We start from the raw sequence: 19,506 nt of genomic DNA, 5'->3' as shown, positions 1-19,506 counted from the left end.
ATTAACTCTGGATTCATATTCCTGTTGAAAATTGTGAATAAGTATAATTTTTAATGAAAAGATGAAGCCATATGTATCTTAATTATAGTTTTTAGATTGCACCTTTATAAACAAATGCTATCATGGATAACTGTTTTACTATTTAGGAGAAATTGTTTTGAATGTAGTTATATACAAACATTTCCATAGTGATAGTCTTTGAATGAATTCAGCATTTCCTTGATGCAAATTGGTACATCTTAACTTCAGTACTACTTAGAATCTAGACTTTAGTCTAAGATGCAGGGATTGGGGTGGAACCAAGAGAATAGACAGTAAACTGCCAGAAGATAGTGATGCTTTAAGTTCTTGTTAAATGTTTGTTGAGTGAATGCAAGGGAACTGGGGAGAGAGAGAGAGAGAAATGAGATTGAGATTGTGTGTGTGTGTTGATAAAATGACGAAAATAGGTAAGTCAGGAGATTTGCTGTCTTGATCAACTGGAGTAACAGATATGGGAGGAGATTGTGATCGTAAAATAAGTTATTAGATTTAAGATTCCAGAAGTGTTGCTTCCTGAGCTGTGACAAGATCCAAAGAGTGGCCATGGGAGTTCCAGTTGCTTAAGTAGAATTGGGCATGAAAGGTGAAAGGCATTAGAGATGAAGAAGTTAATGAAATCTGAGACTAAAATGTAGGTTGGGATGTACTGTATTAGTTGAATATATCTTTTATCTGCCGTCACACTCTTTTGGCCCCTTGTCCAACTACAGATCACCAAATCTGAATGAAACTACCAACCTTAGGCTTCCTACAAGCATACTGAGGGGGAAAAAATCATACATCTTTACAGATGGTTATTACTACAACCCATCATTCTGCGTCAACATAGGTAGGCAGGCTCATGCAATAGATTTTATTTCATTTTAAGTATTTCACAGTTTGTATTTAAAAAAAATAAAGCAACAGACTACATACCGTGCCATTAGTAGAGTATGTTTTTTAAGAGCTGTAAAACTCAGCTTAGGGCTTCCCTGGCGGCGCAGTGGTTGAGAGTCCGCCTGCCGATGCAGGGGACACGGGTTCGTGCCCTGGTCCGGGAAGATCCCACATGCCACGGAGCGGCTGGGCCCGTGAGCCATGGCCGCTGAGCCTGCGCGTATGGAGCCTGTGCTCCACAACGGGAGAGGCCACGACAGCGAGAGGCCCGCGTACCGCAAAAAAAAAAAAAAAAAAAAACCTCAGCTTAGACACCTTACATATCACTTTGGAAGTAATTGCAAACTGAACATAGAGTCATTCCCTGAAAGCGTGCCCAATGACATGCAAAATGTTGGGAACACCCAGGATAATGGCAAAAGTTGGGGATAGAGCAGAAGACCTGGATATGCCAAAGCCCTCATTATTGAGGGGACTGACCGGAAAGAAGGTGGGTGACTGAGGGTCGGTAGGTGGGGCGGCCCGCAAGGGCAGTGAGGGGTGGGAGTCAGCACTGCACACTACGGCAGAGTTCCTCAGAGTGTCGACAGAGGGTTACCTACATCAGAGTCACCTCACTTACTTGTTTGAAATTCTGACTCCTGGGCTCCACACTTCAACTTAACCAGAATTACAATAGGCAGCTAAGAAGAACCTGCATTTTTAGTAGTTTTCTCAGGTGATTCTTACCCAAGCCAAAGTTTGAGAACTGGTAGTTAGGAAGTGGAGAGCTGAGAAAATGCTGACCCTCCCTCTACCCGCTTGATAAGCAATGTTAGAGAATAGTCCACTTTGACTCAAGATAATTGTAGAGTGTCAGAGAGGCCACCGTGAGGAGGTTAAGGATGTTGCAATATGTTTACAGCAGAATTAGGAATGTGGAGGTCTGTTGAATAACAGCTTTGCTTCTGGCAGAGACTCCTTATAAGCAGCTAACTGTTAAAACAACAAAAGGGGTTTTAAATTACCAAAGTTTATAGAATATTTAACATAAAATTTTCAATTTGTTTCTTTTAAAATTATATTGTGTAAATGCTATGGAAGGTTTTATCCATTTTGAAGAATGAGAGAAGGTGTTTAAATTGAGAAAATTAAATGAATTGTTAGTATTATATCTGCTAAATACTAGGAGTACCAAAGAAGAACAAAATAGATGGTCTTAGGGAGCTTACCGTCTTCAGGAGAGAGAATGTAGACAAATAATGTCAATGCTGTGTGAGAAGTGATATGCTAAGCCCGGTATAGCATGGGCTGATAACGGGTACGAACAAGTATGGGAAGATTACCTGAGGAAGTGCTATCCAAGCTGAATCTAAAGGATGAGCCAACCCGATGAGGAAGAGTAAAGAATGGTCCCATCAGAGGCAACTAGAAAGACCTGAAAAAGGTGCGAGACCATAGAATTGAAAATTCACTATTGTTGGAGTGGGGAACGTGGGGGCAGATGTGTGAGAAATGAGGTTGGAGGGTAAGTAGGGCCAAGGTCCTGTAAAACCTCAAAATCGTGTGGAGGAGTTTGGACTTCACCTAAAAAGCAGTGGAGGACCACTAAATGAGTAAAAACTCAAGTGCCTCATCACATTCTCATTTTAGAAAGTTGTCTCCGCCTGCTGTACAAAGAATGAACTTCAGGGCTGACAAGACTAGAGACAAGGGAGACAGGTCACCCTGGGAAGAAGGGAAGTGAGACTTCGGACTTTGCTCTTGTAGGGAAACTAGAGCCAGGAAAGAACACCAAGCCATTTTTAAAGATGCAGATAGGAGGAAAACTGGGAAAATATAGTGTAAGGAAACTAGGGAGAAGAGAGTTCGTGTAGTTTGTGGAATGCTTGGAGAATCCTTGCAGATGGTTGGTGGTTACAATGCATGCTTTGCGAATTCCTCCTTTTTTTTTTTTTTTTTTTTTGCCGTACGCGGGCCTCTCACTGCTGTGGCCTCTCCCGCTGCGGAGCACAGGCTCCGGACGCGCAGGCTCAGCGGCCATGGCTCACGGGCCCAGCCGCTCCGCGGCATGTGGGATCTTCCCAGACCGGGGCACGAACCCGTGTCCCCTGCATCGGCAGGCGGACTCTCAACCACTGCGCCACCAGGGAAACCTGGGAATTCCTCCTTTTTAAAAGATTTCTCCTCCTCTCTCTGAGTAAAAGGGGAGAATTCATTAATGAATCTCTAGTTCTTTTTTTTTTTTAACATCTATATTGGAGTATAATTGCTTTACAGTGGTGTGTTAGTTTCTGCTTTATAACAAAGTGAATCAGCTATACATATATCCCCGTATCTCCTCCCTCTTGTGTCTCCCTCCCTCCCTCCCTATCCCACCCCTCTAGGTGGTCACAAAGCACCAAGCTTAAAATCTCTAGTTCTGCTTATATACTGTAGTGTTGTGCATCTTATTGAGCATGTGTATTTTCTCTTTATTAATTAATTAATTTTATTTTTGGCTGCGTTGGGTCCTCATTGCTGCGCGCGGGCTTTCTTTTAGTTGCAGCGAGTGGGGGCTACTCTTCATTGCGGTGGGCGGGCTTCTCATTCCGGTGGCTTCTCTTGTTGTGGAGCACGGGCTCTAGGCACGTGGGCTTCAGTAGTTGTGGCACACAGGCTCAGTAGTTGTAGCACGCAGGCTCTAGAGCGCCGGCTCAGTAGTTGTGGCGCACGGGCTTAGTCGCTCCGTGGCATGTCGGATCTTCCCGGACCAGGACTCAAGCCCATGTCCCCTGCATTGACAGATGGGATTCTTAACCACTGTGCCACCAGGGAATCCCCAAAGCATGTGTATTTTAAAGCAAATTTGCTGAACATTTGGTGTTCTTTAATTGTTAATTTTGCACTAACTTCAGTTCAAAAGTAGATTACTATGCTAAATTATAAAGTTACATTTTTAACCTCATTCTTATTCTTACCTCTGTTAAAATATGCAAATGGAAGCAAGTTATTTTGGTTGAAAATGAGCATCTCTTCACAGCTTTATGGAAGCTGTAACTACAAGTATTATCTTGTATCCTCTGAAAAGAACTTAAACTATACATGAAACTTTTTTGCCAAAAGCATTATATTTTATTTTAATTGTTTGAAGATTTATTTTTAAAAACTGTTAAATACTCCAGTATTATCCTAGTAGCTTGAATAGAAAATTAACTTCAGGTTTATTCCATTTTATTGTGCAATTGTTAAGCATGACTTTGCAAAGTCTTAAAAGTTGAGTTGAATGTGAGCGACATAAAAATGCAAATTAGGGATTTTACGTTGTTGGTTATAAATGGGCTCGTTGTCTTTCAAATATATTCTGGAAACTAGGAGTAAATGCAGTAACATATTTTAAAAGTTACTAAGCTAGGCACAACCTTACAACTGAGACACTAAAAGTTTAAGGGTTATGTAAAGATACGTTTTTAAGTTGTTGTGAACTATGAGGCTAAATTATATTGCTTAGAGAATGTGTATTTTACAGAAAGCAGTCAACAAGCTCAGAAAATACTGAGTGTTTTCTTACAAGTCATGCATTCCACTCTCATAGCGCATATCATTTTGTGTTGCAGCAACTTAACTGCCAGACCACTATCAAAATGATAATTCTGTTCACAATCTGAATGGATCTCTTTGTACCACTTTTGGTTAGGCTCCTTCTATTAGTAAGAGTTTAAGCAAAGGAAGGCCTTAGTGTTTTTCAGATTTTACAGCTGTCTTACATAAAGGACACGAGGTTTTTTTCTAGAAGAACTTTTGTTTGTTGAGTAAAGGACCCTTGGGAGACCATTGGGAGGGGTTTGAGTGAAATGTAATATCCTCAGACAGCTAGAAGTCATTTCTTCCAGAGGCCATGCATGACAAGATGGAAGCATCCCTTAACTTTTTAGAAACTTAGGGAATGAGACGTATCCATCAAATTCCCTATTTAACCTGTACTCGCTCCCCTCTTCCCAACTACTACTACTGTATCTCTTTTCTGGGAATTCACAGTGTTTTGTGACAGGACAGACGATTCAAGTGAATAATGTTCTTTCAATTAAGTTCTAAGAATACAGCAAACACAACTCTCCTGGACCTCTCTGCCATTTGTATGTTGTTTATGGTTTTTCACCCTCATATTTTGAGAGATGTCTTTGATACTTTTTTCCTTAAGGAGAGCTAAAAAGCTTTCAAGACTTGGAGCAAAGCAATATCCAGGGAAACCACTCTATAAATAATTGACCTTAATAACCAAACTCACAGAGTTTAAGAAATATCTTGGTGCTTTGACGTTATTTATTTTGTAAGTGATGTATTTGTCTTTTAGAGAGAAAAAATTATCTGGTTTTATGTAAATATGAATAAAAGTGTCAGTAATATTTAAAACTGGAAACCATTGATTTAGTACATTCGTATATTAAAAAATAAACTGGGAAGGTAAAGATCATTTATTCAGCAAAATGAACAGACTCAGAGATTTGGTTTAAAAATAAGAAGTAAATAAAACTGAGTGTAAAGAGTGTTTTCTTTTTAATTCTAAGTGCTCTCCAAAACAGTACACAGATGAAAAGGATGTTGTCCTGTGACAAGAGGTTTTACGTGACATTAGGAAATAAGTGAAATGGAATGAAAGTTGTTATCTGTTTTGTACCCGTAGGAAATTACAAGTTGAGAATATATTTGCATTAGTGTGTTTAAACTAGTGAGCAGCTTATGCAATGATTTTTAAAAGGTATTTTTAAAATAATTTTTTAAGAAAACATACTAGCTAAACTAAATTGAGTCTCTAACAAACTGTTTGTGTCTGTTTACATTTACTACACATTACAGTTAATAGCGTGTCTTGAAGCTTAGTCCTTTTTCTGTGTTCCTGTTTTCTCATCTGTAAAGTAATAGTGATAGTACTACTGACTGAGACAATAGTAGGCAGCTCTTGCTTTGTATAGTTCCAAAATGCATTAGTTTTGGTTACCGTGGTTTCATTAAATAATATCTGTCCCCGACAACACAGCTCAGATTTCTGTCACCACGGTGCATTAACTGTAGGTGTGTAAAGTACAAACTTCACTGCTAGCACTTAACTTCAAAGACCACCATGTGAATGACGATGCATATCCTGATTATTGAGTAATCATGTCACTTTCAAAGCCTCTTGGTAATTGCTCACTGTATCTGTTATTCATTTCACACACAGACAGCAAATCCTGTGGTTCTGTTATCACCTTGTCTCCTGGTCATAAACCCATGTGGCATTTTACAGGAGTGGATAGTCAAAAGGGAATGGGTGAACAAAGATAGAAGTGCAGCGAAGAAATGAAAAGGGATAACATAAATTCAAATCAAACCTAAACGGGGTATGTTGGGGGGCTTCCCTGGTGGCGCAGTGGTTAAGAATCCGCCTGCCGATGCAGGAGACATGGGTTCGAGCCCTGGTCTGGGAAGATCCCACATGCCGCGGAACAGCTAAGCCCGTGCGCCACAACTACTGAGCCTGTGCTCTAGAGCCAGCGAGCCACAACTACTGAAGCCCGTGCGCCTAGAGCCCATGCTCTGCGAGAAACCACCACAATGAGAAGCCCGCGCACCTCAACGAAAAGTAGCCCCTGCTCGCTGCAACTAGAGAAAGCCCGCATGCAGCAACGAAGACCAAACTCAGTGCCCCACCCCAAAAAAAACCTAAATGGGGGACTTCCCTGGGGGCACAGTGGTTAAGAATCCACTTGCCAAAGCAGGGGACACGGGTTCAAGCCTTGGTCCAGGAAGATCCCACATGCTGAGGAGCAACTAAACCCGTGTGCTACAACTACTGAGCCTGTGCTCTAGAGCCCAGAAGCCACAACTACTGAGCCCACGTGCCACAACTACTGAAGCCCGTGCATCTAGAGCCCGTGCTCTACAACAAGAGAAGTGACCGCAGTGAGAAACTCACGCTCGGCAACGAAGAGTAGCCCCCGTTCGCTGCAACTAGAGAAAGCCTGCACACAGCAACAAAGACCCAGCACAGCCAAAAATAAATAAATAAATGTATTAAAAATAAAAAATACCCCAACAAAACCTAAATGGGACTTCCCTGGCTGGCGGTCCAGTGGGTAAGACTTCGAAATTCCACTGCAGGGGGCGTGGTTTTAATCCCTGGTAGGGGAACTAAGATCCATGTACCCCGCAGTCTGGCGAAAAGAAAAATAAACCTAAACGGAGTTGTGGAAGAAATAACTGACCCACAGGCATGTTGACACTGCCACTGTTTGAGAGACTCTAGATTTGATCCAGAAGAACTTAGTGAAGGCTAACTTAACAACATAAGAAAGGAAAGAGTTTTTAAACGTTTTGACAAGAATTTTTGAAGGTCATGGAATAATCAGTTTTTCCCATTAACCACTTTGCACAGTTTCTACTTGCTTGGTCATTTTTATGATCTTGATCTTGCACTGTCATGCAGAGTGAAGACTGCCTGTACATAAAGTGCTTAGAACAATCCCTGGCACATAGTAAGTGCTCGAGAAATGTTTGCTATTGTAATTATTAGTGATAACACTAATTAGTTGTAAAGATGATTGTAGTAGGGGAGAGGGATGGCCAACTTAATAACTGAGTGCCTAAAAATATGTACCGGGTATCTCGCCCATATTTTCTCGTCTAATTGTCATAGTACTCTGGGGTAATTTTGATCCTCTTTTTACAGCTGAGCTAACAGGAGCTAGAAAGTTTTTAAGTACTTACCCAGGATCACATAGCCACTAAATATTGATAGGAAACTAGTATTCAAATGAGGCCATCTGAAATATCTTTCTAGGTCTTTCATGTTTCTAGTAATAGTTGATACTTGATGAGACTATCAAACTTTAAAAAGTGATTTTAGAGTCTTTGCTGTTGGTAAACATTTTTAAAGTTTGCCATACAAAATTCAAAAGGTGATTTCACGGGGAGCTCTAATTAGGGTGAAGAAAGCAAGAACCAATTTTTCAGCTTACTTGTATTTACTATTATGTTATTGTGCTTTTATTTTATGTTTATTAGTTTTTGTTTGTCCTCATAATGATTAGCAGTGAGATCCTTAAAATTTTTTTTAAATTATGTCAAAGCTTTGCTTATTACAAATCATTGGAGTGGGTACTCTTTTTTTTTTTTTTTTACAGGCCAATTCAAATAAATGTCCCTGGTAAAACTAATGTTAATTAGTTTTCTCTTTTGGAGTAGACATATCATCTCCATTGGATTATCCAACAAAAAGCCTGCCTTTGATCTTTTTGGTCTTGCTAATGAAAAACTCTAGGTGTTAAGTGTACATTGGTTTTACCGCTTTTTTTAATGTTTTTATCAAATATTGGATATAAAAGAGTGTTGATACAATATGTATAAGATGTAAAGAATAACTATACACATAAAAGGCATACAGATTGGAAACGAAGAGGTAAAACTATCTCTATTTGCAGACAACATAACCTTGTATGTAGAAAATCCTGAGGAATCCACACACACAAAAACCTTTTAAAAATAATAAGTTCAGCATAGTTGAAGGATAGAAGAGCAATATGCAAAGCTCAGTTTTATTTCTATCCTCTAGGAATAAATAATCCAAACATAAATTTAAGAAAACAATTTCATTTACAGTAGCATCAAACATAAGAAACTACTCAGGAACATGTGCAAACCTTGTACCCTAACAACCATACAACATTGAGGAAAGAAGTTAAAAAGATCTAGTAAGTGGAAGGACATCTCACGTTCACGGATCAGAAGACTTCATTTGTTAAGATGGGGGTCTCCCTAAAGTGATCAGATTCAACACAGTCTCTCTCAAAATCCCAGCTGGCTGTTTTTTTGTAGAAATTGACAAACTGATCATATGTAAATGGCTCACTCCCTCATTTTGTTCAGAATTCTGCCCACATCTCACCTCTTCAGAGAGACCTTCCCTGAATATCCCATCTGAAGTGGCACCCTTGGCCTGTCACTCTGTATCCCTCTTATCCTGCCTTAAAAACATAAACAAACACCCTTACAATTTATTACAGTTTACCCTTGAACAATGGGGTGGGTGCCCACCCTCCCCACAGTCAAAGTTTTGTGTACCTTTTCCTTTGGCCCTTCTTACCCACGATTCGGCGTCTGAGGGGTCAACCACCTCGGATCGTGTAGTACTGTAGTACAAGCATATTTATTGAAAAACATCGGCATATAAGGGGATACAGTTCAAACCTCTGGTTTTCAAGGATCAGCTGTACTTGCTACAGCACTTACTATGACCTGAGATACATTTATTTACTGTCCATCTCCTCCTTCCCCTATACCTCACATGAGTCTGATGGGCAGAGACCATCTGTTTCCTACAGTACTTATCTGTAGTGTCTAGAGGAGTGGCTCTCATAACTTGGTGCTCATTAAATGTTGATTCAATAAATCCTTTATGTTCCAGAGCTCCAGCAGTACTTTCTCTTTTCCTATTCGATTTTCATGGACTTAGTCCCTATTGTGAATTCCTCTGATACTTATTGTCTTTACTTTGGCACCAAGTTCAACTTTTATATTAATGTTTGTGTATGTTGTCTCTCCAGTGAGGCAAGTACTGTACCTTATGTTATCTTTTTCTTTGCCCAGCAAGTCTAACATAGTAAGAAAAAGCAAATACTCATTAAATTTTAAAATAAGCCTATTGCTGTATCAACTTCTTAATCTATATGGTGTTGTCATAAGTCCTTTAGTTTATTCAACAAATTCATTTATTTTTTCATCCAACAAATATTTATTGAATATAATAAATTATTTATTTATTTATTACTAGCTACTTCATGATAACTGCTGTGAGAAAAATAAAACAGGGTAAGCAGAATAGGGAGTTCCAGTGTGAAGGCTGCAGGAGTTTCAAATGATAACTGTACATTGTATGTGGTGGAATAGAGTATTAAGAAAGGATTTCAAAGACGTTTATCTTTTAGTGCATCGCTAACTTGTCATTGTGAAAAAACAGTAGGGTCCATTCATAGACTCTGATTATGAAAATTGGGTAATTCCTCATATCCAAGCCAGAGGACAGAAAGGACTTCTAATTGGAAATCTGTGTTTCGTGGCCTTTTCTCTTTTCTTTTACTATAAGACTGAATGTCAAATATTATATTTATTACCATTAAAAGCTAAATTGCACTTAGGTTGGCTAATATAATTTATATTATAGGTTGGTTTATTATAAATCTAAATAACAAGAAATTTTCTTTACCTCAGCCTTTATCTCACCCTGACTGAAGTGAGAGAAGCCCTGTTAACCTAGCTAACCTGGAAATCAAAGGGAAGTTTAATTTTGCAAATGAATGATTTGTTTAGACTGAACATTAGCCAGGCTCATCATGATTATATTAGACATCAGTGAGTTTTTTAATGTTAGACTTGACTTTTTAATCTTAATTCTACTCTTTAAAATGATTTTCCTGACGTATCAGTGGATTAGAAATTTGAAATTGAATTTTAATATCTGCCTGATGCTTAGCTCTAAAATGATGACAGTATTTTGTATTTGATATACACTGTATCTCTTAATAGCAAATCTTGCTGAGTTTGCTGCTGATTGTACATCATTACAGAACACTGTGACAGTATAAGGGAATACTACATAGGAGAGAGAAAAAATAGTTTAAGGCGGATCAAAAGGACATAGTTATGCTGAAATGTTATGTGAGGTTTTTTACAAGATCTTCTCTTTTATTTGAATGTTGCTAAGGATTTGAAGCGTTCATTACCAGCTGGACTTGGTCTCTCAGAAACCCAAATCACATCTCATGGCTTTGAAAGTACCAAAGAGGGGGTTATTGAAGCAGGAGCATTTCAAGGTAAGGAACCCATTATTTTTAAAGATGGCTGGGGTGGAGCCTTTATTAATAAAGTATGAGGGTTGAGCCCTTTAATTCCGTGATAAAACACTGATTATAAACATAATCCTTTTTCTCTTCAATTTAAATAATTTAAAAATTGTTTAGTAGTCATCTCTGTATAAATAGATCAATGTGCATAATTGTACTGATTATTACTTAAGAATTGGTTTTAAAATACTGAAATAAAAACTCAAAAATTATGTCAAGAATGCATATTTAAATTATTTTAGGGGTAACCACAAAATTTATAGGTCAATATTGATTTGTATAAATACATATTTCCTGTTTCATAGCAATTAGGAAAATGAAACTTTTATTTTTCTTACTATACATGCTCATACTATACTATACGTGTAGGAGGTCTCCAAGACCACCCTCAGATTCAGTAATTTCCTAAGAGGACTAACAGGACTCAGTCTATAGTCATACTCTAGGCTATGATTATTACAGCAAAAGTATACCGAGCACAGTTAGCAAAGGCAAAGAATGCCTGAGGCGAAGTCTAGGGAAACTGGGCATAAGCTTGCAAGGATCTTTTCCCGGTTGGGTCACACAGGACATGCTTAATTCCCCCAGCAGAGCTGTGACAACAAATGTGAAATGTTGCTAACGAGGGAAGGTAGTTAGAGCCTCAGTGCCCAGAGTTTTTACTGGAGGTTGCTTGCTCACATAGGCACCGTCTGTGAGCACGTGCCCAGATTCCAGACTCCCAGAAGGAAAGCGTAAACCACATTGTTTGTATAAACAGTTTAGGCATAGTGAGCAAGTCTTACCATTTTGGGAATGGAGGGAATCACCCCAAAATTAAAGTTCTTAGATGCCAGCCAAGGGCCAATCTTCTGTAAGCTGGTCTTTTTTTTTTTTTTTTTTTTTGCGTTATGCGGGCCTCTCACTGTTGTGGCCTCTCCCACTGCGGAGTACAGGCTCTGGACACGCAGGCTCAGCGGCCACGGCTCACGGGCCCAGCTGCTCCGCAGCATGTGGGATCTTCCCGGACCGGGGCACGAACCCATGTCCCCTGCATCGGCAGGCGGACTCTCAACTGCTACGCCACCAGGGAAGCCCTGTAAGCTGGTCTTTTTAAGGATAAGTAGTTAGACCTACTATGTTAGCTCTTTTCTGCACACATCCCATGTATATATGTCTATTTTTAATATAAAGAAAAATGCTTCCTTTTTTAATGCTCTTGCCTATAATAACATTTTTTAGGTATTCTTTCATTTTCACACAAGTGAAAGAAAGTAAAATCATGTGGAAATTTGGACGTGAAAATGGATCGTTTTCTCGACAGAGCTATAGTTAAAGTAGTAATAGTTGATGTTCAATGAAGAATTTTAATTTTAATATTGCATTATAATTTCACAAAATAAAAAAGATATCTCCATGCCTTTGTAATCCTTAGCCCTCTTGCAGATAATAGTATTCTATATTTTTATTATACTAATGGCCAATACTTTAGTCAGAAACAACTTATATTTTGGGACTTCCCTGGTTGTCCAGTGGTTAAGACTCTATGATCCCAATGCAGGGGGGCCTGGGTTTGATCCCTGGTCGGGGAACTAGATCCCACATGCTGCAACTAAAGATCCTGCATGCTGCAACTAAAGATCCCACACGCAGCAAAGAAGAGCCCATGTGCTGCAGCTAAGACCTGACACAGCCAAATAAATAAATAAATAAAATTTTTAAACCTGTATTTTGAAATATATTCTTTGTTAAATGGATCCTGGAATAGGATAACCCAATATAATATCCTCTGCTCTAGGCTGTAAAATGAGTGGGCTACCTACTGACATTATTTTTTTTCATTTTTCATTCTTATGTTCAGAAAAATAAAGATATAGAAAGGGAGCATACGTGTCAGTATCTCCGTAGTCATTGCATAGTATTGTGGTGTTATTCTCTAGAGGATAACTTTGAATTTGAAAAGGTTGACTGATTGCCTAAAATTATGAGTGCTTAAAGATATAAGGCTTACTTTGCATAATGTGACATCATTTTTGCACCAGTCACCAATTTCCAAATTTAAATGTCAACATAGAATTAAAAAAAAACTTTTACAATTAAGATATTTTAAATATTTTCAGTGAAATTATTTAGCTGATGTTTGGTTTTATTCTTTCTCCCTTAATCAGAATAGTATTATACAATAATCGAAGTCAGCTGGCCATTGTAACCTGCTGTGCATGAGCATGAAAATGCCAGTCACTTTCACTTGCTTATAGATCTATCCTAATCCTTCATATTGGAATAAAAAATGTCTCATGATAATGGCGGTAATTTATGTCTTTTTGAATTGACTTTGTAAAACACTTTTTAAACAAACTGTGTTGTTTATATGAAAAAGATAATCATTCTGCCATACTCAGATTAGTTGAGCATTTATTGGAAAGTTGTTTTAAGTGCCCTTGTTTTTGTTTTGTTTTTTATAAATTTATTTATTTTATTTATTTATTTTTGTCTGCGTTGGGCCTTCGTTGCTGCATGCGGGCTTTCTCTACTTGCAGCGAGCGGGGGCTACTCTTCATTGCGGTGTGCAGGCTCCCATTGTGGTGGCTTCTCTTGTTGCAGAGCACGGGCTCTAGGCACACGGGCTCAGTAGTTGTGGCTCGCGGGCTCTAGAGCACAGGCTCATTAGTTGTGGCGCACGGGCTTAGTTGCTCCGCAGCATGTGGGATCTTCCTAATGCAGGGCTCGAACCCGTGTCCCCTGCATTGGCAGGCGGATTCTTAACCACTGCGCCACCAGGGAAGCCTTAAGTGCCCTTATTTGAAGACATACTTAGATAAATTGGAATGAACATGATTTTCTCATGTTTAGAATTTAAGAAATAGGTCTTATGAAAAAATATTAGGAGTTGGGGCTATGTTAGCGCTCTGGAGAAATGACTGAATGATAACTTTAAATGACTCTATTACCATTTACTTTTCCATCTCTAGAGCAAATTTAGAAGAAATGATACTTAAATTCAGCCTAACAACAAGAAATACTGAAATCTGCCCAGCAAATACATTGTAGAATTAATAATAGTAGAAATCATGAATAAATCAACGCATAAGAGTGAAGTATACTTGGTATCTGAGTTTTGTTTTAATGGGGCTTTGATCATTGCATACACATTCATATTCCTAGATTTCTGCTGTTGAGAGAAAACAGAGCAAATTCCCCAAATTTAGTCAACTAGCAGAAGCATAGAGTTTTAAGAATTATTTTTTGTTGGAATGATTTACTTATTTATTGTGAATGATTTTAGTAACTAATTTAGTCTCAGTTAGTGGTTTAAAGGGTTGAAGATACAGAGAATAATTACCTTGAGCAAACAGTTGAAGGTACACACTTACCTCAGCACCATGTCTTTTGCTACTTTAGTTTGGAAAGTTCTGTATCATTTGTTACATATATTATAAATATCTCATGTTATGTCATGGGGTTATCTCTTATGTAAGATTAATAAACAGTAATAACCAGAACAACAGAGCTCTGTTCCTGGGATCATCAAGAAATGGAACTACAGTAGTCATCTTTTATTTAACACTTCCTTATATAATAGAAACCCTTGTGCCTTGGATAGTAGAGATAGCCTTTGTTTAAAATGGTGATTGAACTGGATAACATTAAATGCCTTCCAACTCAACAAGTAATTTATGGATTCGTGTTTTCTGTATTGAATTTAATAATGGAGACATTGTGGTGTGGATTTGGAACATCTGAGTCTCTAATAAGAAGCTGTTTTAACCTCTCTGCACCTCATTTCTCCTGTAGTTTAATGTCAGACTAGTTGATTTCCGTTGTCCCTTCCAGTTTTCTTGTTTTGTTTTTTTGTTTGTTTGTTTTGGCCGAGCGGCATGTGGGATCTTAGTTCCCTGACCAGAGATTGAACCCATGCCCTCTACATTGGGAGCGCACAGTCTTAACCACTGGACCACCAAGGAAGTCCCCTTCCAGTTTTAAATTTTATGGCTCAACAGATTTTTTTTTTTAAAGACAGGTATCTCTCACTTTGAAAGGTAGCACCAACCTATTTAGATCTATTGCATGTTTGGATTTTAACATTAGATCCAGTCCAGATTAAGGTTTTCATATTATTAAACCTGGTGGCTGTTTCTGATCAGATCTTAGTATATCTGGGATATGAGAAAGTTGATGTTGATTCTTATTAGAAAATTTTAATTATAAATTTTGATACATTATGTGTTTTCTAGAGAACTGGGAAAGAGTGTAGTTGAAATAAAATTATCTTATAAACATTAAAATATACTCAGCTAAATGTGGAAGGATGTTAATAATTTTTTCAACTTCTTTTTAATTATCACTTCCCTAAAGATATATAGCCTTTAGAATTTAAAATAAAGAAATCAGTTGAAGCTAATTTTCTTTAATGCCAGACAGTTTTCTTAGTTTAATGTCGGCCATTAGCAACAATGTTGGGTAGTCAGTTTTTCTTACTTTATAGGTAACTAAGGCTCAGAGACCTTAAGTAATTTGCCAGGGTGTTACTGGCAAATTACTGATACTAAAATATTGATACTATGTGGTTAAATAGGGCCAGAATTTCAAGCCCAGAGTTAGAATTTAAAACTCAGTTGTGTTTCACTCAAAAATTGTGTTCTTCCCTCTGGTTCTCAAACTTAGTTGTGTTTGAGAATAGCCTAAGTAGCTTTTAAAAAACTACAGTTGCCTAATGTGCAGCATGGTGACTATAGTTAATAATCATGTATACTTGAGAAGAGATCTCAAGTTTTTTCACCACACACACAAAAGAGGTAACTATGTGAGGTGATGGATGTAAGCATTTCACAATGTATACATATATCAAAACATCACTTTGTACACCTTAAATATATAATTTTTATTTACCTAATAAATAAATGAAAACCAAAAATCAATCGAATAAAAAAGCTAAACCTGTCAAAAAAGAAAAACAAAGCCCTACAGATACCTGTTTCACTGATAATCAGAAGATTTTATGGAGTGTCTCAGGTACGTTTTAAAAGCTTCAGAAGTAATGCTTATGATTAATCGGAATAGCACTCTATATTAGCACTTCTCAAGCTTAAAAAAAAACATGCAGATCACCTGAGGATCTTGTGAAAATGCAGATTCTGGTTCAGTAGATCTGTGGCAGGGCCTGAGTTTTGCATTTCTGGTGAGCTCCCGGGTGACATAATTGATGGAGACCCCTTGCATCCATACTATGAGCAGCAGTGACCTACACTATGTGATATTTGATATATGATATGAAAATTTTGGCTACAATTTCTGTGAAGGCTGTGATTCATTCACATTTCTATGAATTTTAATTTTAAATTTGATACAGTGTTATGTGCCTTTGGATTTCTACTTGAAAAGCTTTCCTCCCTATGTTAGAGTAGCAAGTGATAAAATATTTACTTAAGCTTTAAATCATTCAGCTGTGGGACTCTAATCACATTATTTTAATTGATTTGGAAACTAAGAACTCAGTCTAATAGCATCCATTTATTATGAGTCCATTTCTGCAAGAAAACAAGTATATTAATTCTAGCTTTTAATCCTAGTTTTTGAATATCTTAAAGAAAATGTCAGTACACCTGTATTCAAAATGTAATTATGTGGAGGGAGAAAAGGATTTTCACGGTGAAATGTCTGCCCTTTTCAGGTTCCCCAGCACCACCACTGCCATCTGTTATGTCTCCTAGCAGGGTGGCAGCTACTCGACTGGCTCAACAAGGAAGTGATTTAATTGTTCCTGCAGGTATTCACTGCACTGGTTGGATAAAGCCCTTCTTGCTACTGCTGAAACTAAACTAATTCACTCGGCTTCTTATCACTTGCGTTATATTCTTAGGTGTGCGTTATTCTGGCTTTTTTGCTGGCTGCTTTTTTTTTTTTTTTAACAATAAGGAAAATAATCTTTCTAGCCATAGCTTATCTTTCTGGCTTTTCAAAGTTTATTAGGCTCTATTTCAAACCGGAAATTTAATTTACCTTACGATTAAACAACACTGTACAATCGACTCATTTTCAATCATCCTCTCTTTGCTCTGGAAAATGTTGGTTCACTTATGTGATCCTAAAGTACTCTGCACTTCAGTATTGCTGGACCATAAAAGCAGGGAAAAAAGAAACTGTGTATTTCTGTTTACAGGAAATGTTAATAGTTTCTATTTTGTTTCTGTGAGAATTTTGTAAATTCTTAAATGTGTTTGATGTGTTTGATGCTCTCCTCTTTCTTAGATTGTGGTAAAGCTGTGGGAAAGGCTGGGCTGGCTAGAGGAGTGAGAAAAGAGATTTTTGCTTGTCTTCTTCTCATTGTTATTTTAAAATTATTATGAAGTTTCTATCCCAAGTCATGAGCATCATAAATGTTTATTAAATATTTTCTTCTACAAAAAATATTTTACTATTAGGAACTATATAGTTGTAGAGTTGCTTTTATGTCATAATTTCTTGATTGTTGGAGCAATGCATTATCAGGGCTTTATACTGCCTGTATTAATTATGGCTGTTTTGGGAAGTGGGGGGGGGTCTCTTGAGAAAAAACGAAGTACAGTGTAGGTCTTGTTATAACACAGCCTCTTATACTAGTGGTAAGATATTTTTAATGACTTTAAAATTATAGTGTTTTTAAATCCTCCAAAATTACAGTAACATTCTATTGTTGCTCTCTTCTGTGTAGTATAGTGAAAGGAGATCACTGTGAAGAGTGCGTGGCCTTTCAGATTTTCACTGACAGTTTTTTTTAGAATCATTAGGTTATAAGATTAATTGTGGAAATTTTCTTTTCTTGAAGTAAACAGCAGTGTATTCAGAGAAGAAGGCCAGTTGCAGGATTTGCTTTTAAGAAGATGGACAAACCGCAGAAACATTTTTTTTTTAAGTGTTAGGAAATTATCCTCAAAATGATTCCAGGAAATTCTAGTCCTTCACCTTGTGGGAACTTTTTTATTTCTTTAAATGCATAAGTAGTTTAATTTGAACAACATCAGTGTTTTGTTTTCTTTCTACTTGTCTTTATCTGGTTTGCATTTTTATCTTTTGTTCTGATCTTATAGGTGGCCCGAGAACGCAGACAAAAAGTGGACCAGTTATTCTAGCAGATGAAACTAAAAATCCTGCAATGGAAAAGTTAGAACTTGTTAGAAAATGGAGTCTAAATACCTACAAGGTTTGTAATTTTTTTTTAATGTTTCTACCCTATCTGGCTCTAAGAATTTTCATTTGTATGTTATTCAAATTATTATTTTGCAATTATATGAATATATAGGAGAGAATAATGCTATTTAAACATAAATATACAATTAGAAAATGAAGTATTTTGTCTTATTGATCTTGGCACAAATGTATTTTAAAACGTCAGTAGCAAGAGTTTAAAAAAAAGCTACTAAAGTTCTTACTAATTGACAGATAACACATAGCTGAAGAAGAAATACAGTGCCTGGGAGGGAGCACATTTAGCTGTATACAGAGCTGCTCTAGATATGTTTGTCACAATCTGCAGCTTTTTGATGCTTTATAGCAGCTTAATGTCAAAAAAGGTATATTAGTTTTCCAAACTTTGGAATTCTCTGGTTTATTGTAATAACTAAGCACTAACGTACACCCAGCAAATGAGTTGGATTTCAAAAGTTTATTGTTAGTTGTATTATTTCAGAGTAATTGTTGGTTATTTTTGTTATGTTCTCACAAAACAAGTAAGCAAATTATTTAATCTGTACTATATTTGATGTATTACAAATAGATAAGCCCCAAATCCACTTAGTACCGTCAAATCTTAACAGAGACAAGATGGTAGAATTCATAGAATAGTTAAGTGGGTGAAAGCCCTAGCAGTTCAAGTTAGAGCATTAGCCGTAACACTGGCTGTATTTGTGAATTGGTAGTGGGCCTAGTGGTTTGTAAGTCAGGAATTGTCTGTATTTTTATACGGGAGTCTCTTATGTGTCTTCTAAAGAGTAATACAAAAGCAAATTTATTCTTTCAGTTAGTATTTTTAAAGTATGATCTGCAGTTTTCTACAAAAGTACAGGTATTCTTAAGATGGTAAAAGTGCCCTGAAACCGCTACATGAAGCTTTCCAAAAAAGTATTTAGTTCATGTCAGTGTAGAACTGAGAAATGCCAGTGGTAGCCGTCAAAAAGTCATCAGTGGATGCCTGCAAAACTGTTCCCACTCAGGACATTCTCTTTACTCATTGCCCCTTTTGTTCTCAAGGACATGGATTCTCTCATTCCATGTATTGTTTTTCCCTTTGTATTCCCTCATATCACAACAGTTCACCCAAATATTCAAATGTCTACTTCATCTTCTCGCTGATTCCACGTATCTAGTTAATTATTAAATGGATTCTGCCTCTTTAAGATTCTTTGACTTTATCCCCTCGTCTCCATCTCACCCTTCACAGCCATATGATTACTCTCTCACGTTACTGTAGTAGCTTCTTGACAAATTCTCTTAGCCTACATATTCTGCTCTGCCTGACATGGTTCATTCTTGCTTAAAATCCTTCACTCGATCCCCATTGTCTTTAGAACAGCATGAATCTGACCCCATCTACCTTTCCAACTTCATCTCCTGCTGCTCTTCTCTTCACCCAGGGATCCAGTGATCCATACCAGGTTATCCAGATGTTTCTTAAACAAGCTGTGCTTTCTCACACCTCTACTGCTTTGTTCACGGGGCTGTATTTGCCTACTGCTTGGAATTCCCCTTCATGCTCCCTTTCATTCCACTTGTTTATCTTTCATACCAGACTGAGCTT

At 37.5% G+C, this 19,506-nt stretch overlaps 1 protein-coding gene across 7 annotated transcripts in view; it reads left to right on the top strand.

The window, feature by feature from the left end:
* ARFIP1 (ARF interacting protein 1) overlaps positions 1-19,506 on the top strand; it is a 123,737-nt gene that overhangs the window by 48,691 nt on the left and 55,540 nt on the right. For 6 of the 7 annotated variants that reach the window (XM_082638138.1, XM_082638136.1, XM_082638139.1 and 3 more), the window contains 3 exons: positions 10,616-10,724; positions 16,405-16,500; positions 17,801-17,913. In XM_082638138.1, coding sequence (XP_082494264.1) covers positions 10,616-10,724; positions 16,405-16,500; positions 17,801-17,913 — 318 coding nt within the window. The remainder of the gene's footprint in view (positions 1-10,615; positions 10,725-16,404; positions 16,501-17,800; positions 17,914-19,506) is intronic. The other variant, XM_082638137.1, reaches the window with a different exon arrangement.

This window comes from Mesoplodon mirus, assembly GCF_964341445.2.
Source record: "Mesoplodon mirus genome assembly, chromosome: 2".
Classification (NCBI taxonomy): domain Eukaryota; kingdom Metazoa; phylum Chordata; class Mammalia; order Artiodactyla; family Ziphiidae; genus Mesoplodon; species Mesoplodon mirus.
The sequence above is the reverse complement of the archived record's forward strand: the minus strand, read 5'-3'. Positions and strand labels throughout refer to the sequence as shown.